The sequence below is a fragment of the Nerophis lumbriciformis genome, linkage group LG15 (genome assembly GCF_033978685.3).
Source record: "Nerophis lumbriciformis linkage group LG15, RoL_Nlum_v2.1, whole genome shotgun sequence".
Taxonomy (NCBI): domain Eukaryota; kingdom Metazoa; phylum Chordata; class Actinopteri; order Syngnathiformes; family Syngnathidae; genus Nerophis; species Nerophis lumbriciformis.
Window position 1 is genome coordinate 17517501 of NC_084562.2, and position 10000 is coordinate 17527500.

At 36.0% G+C, this 10000-nt stretch overlaps 1 protein-coding gene across 2 annotated transcripts in view; it reads left to right on the forward strand.

Moving 5' to 3' along the window:
• mpped2a (metallophosphoesterase domain containing 2a) overlaps positions 1-10000 on the forward strand; it is a 167127-nt gene that overhangs the window by 7230 nt on the left and 149897 nt on the right. The window contains exons 1-2 of one of the 2 annotated variants that reach the window (XM_061974783.2): positions 575-611; positions 4459-4712. In XM_061974783.2, the coding sequence (XP_061830767.1) occupies positions 4600-4712 (113 nt within the window). In that variant the 5' untranslated portion in view covers positions 575-611; positions 4459-4599. Of the gene's footprint in view, positions 1-574; positions 612-4458; positions 4713-10000 lie in introns of those variants that run through there. The other variant, XM_061974782.2, reaches the window with a different exon arrangement.

The following is a 10000-nucleotide window of genomic DNA, read 5'->3' on the forward strand; positions in this document are numbered from 1 at the left end:
ATTATAGGAAACCTTACCTGAATAATAGGCTTTTATTGTGGGAGATTATCCCAGTACTCCAAGCTGGAATCTTGCAGCCATCTTTTGAGGCATTCATTTATTTTAAGCGGAAGAAAAAGTAGTTCCCACCAGCCGCATAGCATATAGTCTAGATCATTTATGTTCCTGTTATCCATATAAATGAGTGATGTGTTGATATTTTGGTTTGAAGATCGATTCTACTATGTAACGATTTGGCATCGGCGGTATGGGTATTTCTGTATCGATCCGCACATCACTAATTATTATCAGCAGGCAATATTGTTGAGACAGATTGTTGTGAACATTTAAGGTATTCACTAGCTAAGCATTAAATAAAACCCCTGGAGCTGTGATTTCCCTCCAAACAAAACAGAAAAAGATGACAAGACTATCAATTCTGGACTATTTTCTTTCCTTTTTTTTTTTTCTTTTTTTTTTTTTTTTTGTTCAACCCCTTTTGTGCTGATGCGTCTGCATCGGGGGCTGTGGTATAAAACACTTGTCAAAGCCTGCAGCGGGCACTTTACGATCAGTCAGGGAGGTCAGACAGGAGGGAGGCTCAGGGTCCAAGCAGACACAGCAGCTGCCGGGTGAGTGAGCGCTGAAGATGCACACTCCTCTTCTTCGCCGTTAATTCTTTCCCCTCGGGTTAATAATTCATTTAGGAATCTTTTTTTTTTTTTTTTTTAAACAAAGTTACTGTTATGCAAGAATATTTAAGGAGTTCACTCAATGGATTCTGTGCTACAAGATTGGCTTTGTTGGTTGTTACTTTGAGGTGTATTTTGATTGTTTGTGGTTGCCTCTACAATTTATTTGCAGCACTGAATTAAGTTTTATTAATCAACAGGCAGATTCTAATTTGATGTTTTTGCGTGTTTTATCAATATTTTTTTCAAAAAGGTGCCTGTATAATTCCATATTTTGATACTACCGTATTTTTCGGACTATAAGTCACAGTTTTTTTTCATATTTTGGCCGGGGGTGCGACTTATACTCAGGAGCGACTTATGTGTGAAATTATTAACACATTACCGTAAAATATCAAATAATATTGTTTAGCTCATTCACGTAAGAGACTAGACGTATAAGATTTCATGGGATTTAGCGATAAGGAGTGACAGATTGTTTGGTAAACGTATAGCATGTTCTATATGTTATAGTTATTTGAATGACTCTTACCATAATATGTTACGTTAACATACCAGGCACGTTCTCAGTTGGTTATTTATGCCTCATATAACGTACACTTATTCAGCCTGTTGTTCACTATTCTTTATTTATTTTAAATTGCCTTTCAAATGCTTATTCTTGGTGTTGGCTTTTATCAAATAAATTCCCCCCCAAAATGCGACTTATACTCCAGTGCGACTTATATGTTTTTTTCCTTCTTTATTATGCATTTTTGGCCGGTGCGACTTATACTCTGGAGAGATTTATACTCCGAAAAATACGGTATGTCAACAGGAAAGCTAACTTTGTGTACTTGTATCGAAACGATTAATCGTAAATAAGTTTTGTTTTTGAGTTGAGTTTGAGTTTTTTTGGAACACGCATGCATACAACATGTTCGAAAAGGAGTAGGAAGAAGCAGAGCTTATTTAATCCTTCCCCTTTTCCTTTACATAGCAGTTGCTAAAACTTTTGTTCACTTCCAGATCTCCATTTATTCACAATTTACTCCATAAGTAGTAACAATAAAAATAAATAAATAATAATTGGTGAAGTAAGTTATATTTCATATGGTGAGATGAGTAAAATTATCTTGAAAATGAATGGATGGATGAGATAAATTCAGACTGTTTATAATGGTTCTTTTTCTTTGTACTTTGTAAACACTTTAAGTTTGAAGAGTTTCTTGAAGTGGATCATTTGAGTACATTGTTTGATTTCTTTGCTTAATCCATTCCATAATTTAATTCCACATACTGATGGTCTTAAGTGTTGTACGTGCGTACAAATGTTTTGAATTACATTTTTCTCTAAGATTATATTTCTCCTCTTTTGTTGAGAAGAATTGTTGTACATTCTTGGGTAGCAGGTTATAGTTTGCTTTGTGTATAATTTTAGCTGTTTGCAAATTCACTATGTCGTGGAATTTCAGTATTTTTGATTCAATAAATGAAGGGTTTGTATGTTCTCTATATCCAACATGATGTATTATTCTAACTGATCTTTTTTTGTAACACCGTTAATCAATAAAGTGTACTTTTGTAGTTATTTCCCCATATTTCTACACAATAACTCCGATATGGTAACACTAGCGAGCAGTAGAGAATATGGAGTGATTTTTGGTCTGGAACATGTTTTGCGTTTGCTTTATTGGGGACGGCGTGGCGCTGTGGGGAGAGTGGCCGTGCCAGCAACTTAAGAGTTCCTGGTTCGATCCCCACCTTCTACCAACCTCGTCACGTCCGTTGTGTCCTTGGGCAAGACACTTCACCCTTGCTCCTGATGGGTCGTGGTTAGGGTCTTGCATGGCAGCTCCCGCCATCAGTGTGTGAATGGGTGAATGCGGAAATAGTGTCAAAGCGCTTTGAGTAACTTGAAGGTAGAAAAGCGCTATAAAAGTATAACCCGTTTACCATTTACCATATTCATTATTGATGTGTTTCTTGCTACTTTATGTTGCATATTTTTAAATGAGATTTCCAGTTCAATTTATCAACAATTATTATACCTAGAAATTTGGTTTCATTTACTATTTCAATTTCTATTCCGTGTACCGTATTTTTCGGAGAATAAGTCGCTCCGGAGTATAAGTCGCACCGGCCGAAAATGCATAATAAAGGAGGAATTAAACATATATAAGTCGCACTGGAGTATAAGTCGCATTTTTTGGGGAAATGTATTTGATAAAACCCAACACCAAGAATAGACATTTGAAAGGCAATTTAAAATAAATAAAGAATAGTGAACAACAGGCTGAATAAGTGTACGTTATATGAGGCATAAATAACCAACTGAGAACGTGCCTGGTATGTTAACGTAACATATTATGGTAAGAGTCATTCAAATAACTATAACATATTAGACTTAGACAAACTTTAATGATCCACAAGGGAATAGAACAATATAGAACATGCTATACGTTTACCAAACAATCTGTCACTCCTAATCGCTAAATCCGATGACATCTTATACGTCTACTAGTCTCTTACGTGAATGAGCTAAATAATATTATTTTATATTTTACGGTAATGTGTTAATAATTTCACACATAAGTCGCTCCCGAGTATAAGTCGCACCCCTGGCCAAACTATGAAAAAAACTGCGACTTATAGTCCGAAAAATACGGTAATGACGCCAGGACGACTGACTGGCACAGGCAGGCTTAAATAGTCCTCTGATTAGCAGCAGGTGCGCGTCCCGAACACCAGAGGCAGGTGAAAATCATAAGTAGCCATGGTAACTAAAACAAACTCAGGTGTCAAACAGGAACTAAAAGAGTCCAAAACTAACAGAACATAACAAAAACATAATCCGGACCACGGATCATGACAATCAAAATGTTTTAGTACGACTTTGGTAAGCTATGAAGCCACACCGCTTGATGGATTGTACTGTGCTTCAACATACGAGTATTGTTATGGTGTGTTTATAAGCTAAGACATATTATCTGGTACCTACTGATCTGTATTTGGGATCTGCATGAGTCCTGAAAATTTGAGCGCGTCCGCCTTTTTCAGCACATTTTTTTTAGGCCATATTGCCCATTCATTGAAATAAGTATAACATATAGAACATGCTATATGTTTACCAAACAATCTGTCACTCCTAATCGCTAAATCCCATGAAATCTTATACGTCTAGTCTCTTACGTGAATGAGCTAAATGATATTGTTTGATATTTTACGGTAATGTGTTAATAATTTCACACATAAGTCGCTCCTGAGTATAAGTCGCACCCCCGGCCAAACTATGAAAAAAACTGCGACTTATAGTCCGAAAAATACGGTACCTTGAAGGTAGAAAAGCGCTATACAAGTATAACCCATTTACCATTTACCATATTCATTAGTGATGTGTTTCTTGCTACTTTATGTTGCATAATTTTATATGAGATTTCCAGTTCAATTTATCATCAATTATTATACCTAGAAATTTAGTTTCATTTACTCTTTCAATTTCTATTCCGTGTATGTGTATTTGTGTTTGACTTTCTCTTCTACTGTCACCAAATAGCATTATTTTAGTTTTACTGAGATTCAAAGATAGTCTGTTTTTGTTAATTTGTTCATTTCTTCTGTTGTTATTTGTATTAGCTTCTGTGTGTTCTCTCCTGAACAAAACGCTGTTGTACCATCCGCAAATAATACTAACTTTAAATCTTTTGTAACTTTACAAATGTCATTTATATAGTTAAAAGGAATTTGGTTATTTAGTTAAAAGGAATGCAATAAAGCAGGTGCCTGCCTTTGTCTCTTGTTGGTGCAGACTGCAGAGTGCTGGGTCGGCCGCTGCTTCCGAGGGCGACGTTCCCCGGCTTTTCTAAGCCGGCCCGAAGGATGTGCGCTGTACGGACCGCTGCTGAATCCCGGTGAACGCACGGCGTCTCATGTCACAAACGGCGGAAGGATGGCTCATGGCAAAGTGACCATCACGGTGGATGAGTACAGCTCCAACCCGACACAGGCCTTTACGCATTACAACATCAACCAGAGCCGCTTCCAACCTCCACATGTCCACATGTAAGTGCACGCATTTATATTACACACTGTACCTTTTAATTGGACACTTCATGGAATAACTGCGGTCTGATGGTCCCAAGTGTTTCATTTTAGTGACACCCGCTGTGCATTCCATTAGAAACCAAACAAATTAGTACTCAAAATGTTATATCTTCTATTTTTCCACATCCTCCTGAGAAGCAGCATCCATCTGCGGGGTCCAGTTTTTGCATGAAGAGGCGCATGTAATAGGGCAATTAATAAATGACAGTGCGCGTCATATGACATTTTACCAGCAAACTTATTCCCAGCCGCTTCCTGCCCCGTCACTGATAAGGATACAATATCAAAACTAGATGAGGTAATTCCTGAAGGAATTGCGTGTGAATGCTCCAATGCATAAATTGAACTGAAACTCTGACAAAATGTACCGGTAGTATGAATGTAAGAATAGTTTGAATGTTGAAGAGTTTGAATTTCCAGGAAAAACGGAATTTGGTTTGGAACTCTGGAAAGTGTAAGGTGGATGAGTGGAATGTGTTGATGTTGGAATGGTTTGAATCGGTTGAAAAATGTGGGAATTGTGGAAGTTTAAAAGATTGACAATTCCTTTTGAATATGGAAAATGTCCCTGAAAACTGGGATTTTTTTTGTATAATTGTTGAAGTAGAGCACACAATTCCTCAACAGGCTGAATATTTTGGAGTTGGAACGGTTTGAATCGGATGAAAAAAGTGGGAATTGTGGAACTTTGAAAAATGTCCCATTCATTTCAATAGGAATTTAATGGACATTTGGGAATTTCAGGAAAAGCAGGAATGTTTTGGAGAATGTTAAAAAACTTGAATGGTCTGAATGAGTTGAAATGGTTGGTGTTGGAATTTTTCAAATCGGTTGAGAAATGTTGAAATATTAAAATATTTAATTGAGAAATGGTATTAAGGAATTCCAGAAATTTCAGGAAAACCGGGAATTTTTTCAGTTCAAGGAACAACTTAGTTGGATGAGTGGAATGTGTTGATGTTGGAATGGTTTGACTCGGTTGAAAAATGCGGGAATTGTGGAAGTTTAAAAAATGGACAATTCATTTTGAATGGGGAAAATGTCCCTGAAAACCGGGAATTCTTGGAAATCTGGGATTTTTTTTTATAAAAAAGGACGACACACAATTCCTCAACAGGCTGAATATTTTGGAGTTGGAACGGTTTGAATCGGATGAAAAAAGTGGGAATTGTGAAACTTTGAAAAATGTCCCATTCATTTCAATAGGAATTTAATGGAAATTTCAGGAAAAGCGGGAATTTTTTGGAAAATGTTAAAAGACTTGAATGTTCTGAATGAGTTGAAATGGTTGGTGTTGGAATTTTTCAAATCGGTCGAGAGATGTTGAAGTAGTAAAATATTTAATTGAGAAATGGTATTAAGGAATTCCAGGAATTTCGGGAAAACTGGGAATTTTTTCAGTTAAAAAAACATCTTAGTTGGATAAGGGGAATGTGTTGATGTTGGAATGGTTTGAATCGGTTGAAAATGTGGGAATTGTGGAAGTTTAAAAAATGGACAATTCATTTTGAATGTGGAAAATGTCCCTGAAAACTGGGAATTCTTCGAAATTCTGATTTTTTTATAATTGTTGAAGGACAGCACACAACTCATCAACAGGCTGAATATTTTGGAGTTGGAACGGTTTGAATCGGATGAAAAATGTGGGAATTGTGGAACTTTGAAAAATATCCCATTCATTTCAATAGGAATTTAATGGAAATTTGGGAATTTCGGGAAAAGCAGGAATGTTTTGGAGAATGTTAAAATACTTGAATGTTCTGAATGAGTTAAAATGGTTGGTGTTGGAATTTTTCAAATCGGTCGAGAAATGTTGAAATAGTAACACTTTTAATTGAGAAATTGTATTAAGGAATTTCGGGAAAACCGGGAAAATTTCGTTTTTTTGTCCTGATTAAGAGGAATGTTTTGGTTGAAAAATGTGGAAGGAAAAAGTGTCAAAAAAGGGTTTGGAAAAAAAAAGAATTCTGGGAATTCTTGGATTTTTTTTTAACTTGGAAAAATAATAGTTTGAATTTCCAGGATGAGTGTAATATGTTCAAGGTAGAATGGTGTGAATCGGTTGGAAAATGTGGAAATAGTGCAAGTTTGAAAAATGGCCAATTAATTTTGAATGGGAAAAATGTCCCGGAAAACCTGGAATTCTGGGAATTTTTGGAATTTGTCAAGGGAAAGCCCGCGATTCCCGAATAGGCTGAACAGTTTGAAGTTGGAACTGTTTGAATCGGATGAAAAAAGTTGAAGGTAGAACGAGCCAAAATCTGGAGAATAAGTAGAAGACGAAGTAGAAGACGAAGAAGTAGAAGAAGAAGTAGAAGAATAAATAGATTAATTTTGGTGTAGAAAAAGATGTGTGAATGCTTTGAAGCAGTCACACAATTACCTTGTGGTGCGCACTGTTAATTAAGGATGGCTATCTATTACATTTGAACCGATACTAGTACCAAATCGATACTTGAAAAACGGTGCCTGAAGCGGTACTTAGCCTGCAAATGCACACATGTAATTTCAGGTAATCAGGGATTTTTCGGAATCGGAAAACATGCTGGCTTGAATGTCCAGGGTGAGCGCAGTGTGTGGATGTTTGAAGGGTACAAATTGGATGGAAAATGTGGGATATGCAGTCGATTGTATATTTCCCATTCATTGTCAACGGGGGAAAAATTTGATTTATCGAAAGAACCGTGTACGTGGAAGGTTGAAAGGTGGGAATCGTGTTTAATAATTGCGAAACATTTTGAGAATCTAGGGCATTGTAGAACTATGACTACGTCCATTAATTTAAATGGGAAAATTCCTGGAAATTTGAGAATTTCGTGAAAACCGGAACATTTTGATACTAGCACCATTGTCCAAGATGATATGAATGGGTTGGTGTTGGATCTCGGAATCGTTTAAAAAGTGTTGATGTACTAACAGTTTGAATTGAGAATGGATATTTTGGAATTCCTGAAATTTCGAGAAAAACGAGAATTTGTACGAAAATAAAAAATGGTAATGTTGTCCCGAAAAATGCGGTCTGACAAAACTTTCCAGCAAGAGTTGAAAATATAGCTTTCGAAAATGTTTTAACTAGTTTGGTTGTCCAAGGTGAGTGAAGGGTGTGAATGGTGGAATTGGGTTTAAAAAATGCGAAACAGTTTGAGAATTTAAGTGATTGTAGAACTATGAATACGTCCGTTAATTTGAGTGGGAACATTCCTGGAAATTTGGGAATTTCGTGATAACCCGAAATTTGGGAAAGTATTGATATTAGCACCGTTGTCCAGGATGATATGAATGGGTTGGTGTTGGATTTCTCGGAATCATTTAAAAAATGTTGATGTACAGTTTTAATTGAGAATGGGTATTTCGGATTTTCTGAAATTTCGGGAAAACCGGGAATTTGTATGAAAATAAAAATGGTAATGTTGTTGTCCCAACTAAGAGGAATGTTTTTAAGGTGGAATGGTCAAAAACGATTCAAAAATGCGGTCTGCCAAAACTTTCCAGCAAGAGGTGAAAACATAGCTTTCGAAAACCGGGAATTCCCTGAATTTTTTTGAACTTGGTAGTTTGGTTGTCCAAGGTGAGTGAAGTGTGTGGATGGTGAAACGTTTCGAATCGGCTGAGAAATGTGGGGATTGTGCTAGTTCGAAAAGTAGCCCATTCGTTTTCAATGGGAAAAATGTCCCGGAAAACCGGGAATTTTGGGTAACCTGGGATATTTTAAAAAAATTTGGGGGGAGCATGATTCCTGGTCGAGCCTAACATTTTGATACTTGAAACGGTTCAGAACGGATGAAAACTGTGGGCTGTGGCCTCCAGCAAACTTTTGCGACGGAATAATAATAAATAGATGATGTTTTGGTGTCGATTAAAAAAAAAAATCAACAACTAATTGTTATATATGTAAAAAGCAGCTTTTGAAATGTTTGATGCTCATAATTCCAATGGTTTGTGTATGCATCATCATGGCATAATGAGGAAGTCTTGTGTTGGCTGGCTATCAGTGTTATGAGGGCTTCTGTGGGCGTTTTATGGTCGGCAATAAAGTTTCAAAAGAGCGTCAGACTCTGTGTTCTCTATGTTGTGTATTGCTGCAATAATTATGACAATTTGTTGTGGATTTTACGACTTATTTATACATTTTAATTTATATTAAATTATTTCAATACTAGTCTGTTCAACTTGAATGTTACAAATTCCATAAGCATACAAATATATTTTTAATTATTATTTCTTACATATATTTGCATATTTTTTAAAGTACTGATTTTGTACCAGTATTGGTTAAAATGTAAACGACACCTGTCCCTAGTCTCCAGTGGACATTTGTTTTTGTTTAGCCGCAAATGTTATGTTGTAATGTAACACACAAATGTCCACTGCAGAGGACGCTGGTTTTCAGCCGGATATACACTCAGACAATGAAGATATTTAATTCCACTTAAAATGCCTTATAATACAGTTGGAACAAATGATATGTATTTTTAAAAATATCATTACTGTGTTGTTATTTTACGCATAGGGTGCCCAAACCTTTTCCACTGAGGGCCACCGACTGACAAAATTACGTGGGGCCATTTGGGTAGTTTTCCCCTTCAAAAAAAAAATGTTTTTCAAATAACTGGAAAATGCAATTTTGGTAGAAATTATGTGTGAATTCTGTAGAGCAAAAGCCGAACTAAAAAGCTAAAAGTTTGTACGCTGGCCAGATAGCGTCAAGTAACAAGAAACATGAGCAATATAGGGCTAAATCGCTGACATGCTAACAATAGCCTGCTTACAGTTATTATTAGTGAAATACCAAAATATTTTATACTGCAAAATTAGCTAAAAAAAAAGCTATCATGCTAATGTTAATATGTTAAAATACTAATTGTAGCATGTGTCAAGTACCAACATACGTATATCACTCTGCAATGTATAGCTGATACATTTGTTTAAAAAGTTAGCATACTAACATTAGGTACTTGATCTATACTTACGTTAGCCTACTAACATTTTAAACACATTTATTAGATATACTGTACATCACAGAGTAATGTATTTTGGTACTTGACGCATGCTTCCTGTTACCATGCTAACTTTGATTGATTGATTGATTGAAACTTTTATTAGTAGATTGCACAGTATAGTACATATTCCGTACAATTGACCACTAAATGGTAACACCCGAATAAGTTTTTCAACTTGTTTAAGTCGGGGTCCACGTTAATCAATGAATTTAATAGGCTAGCTTTTAAAAATAATGTTAGGTACTT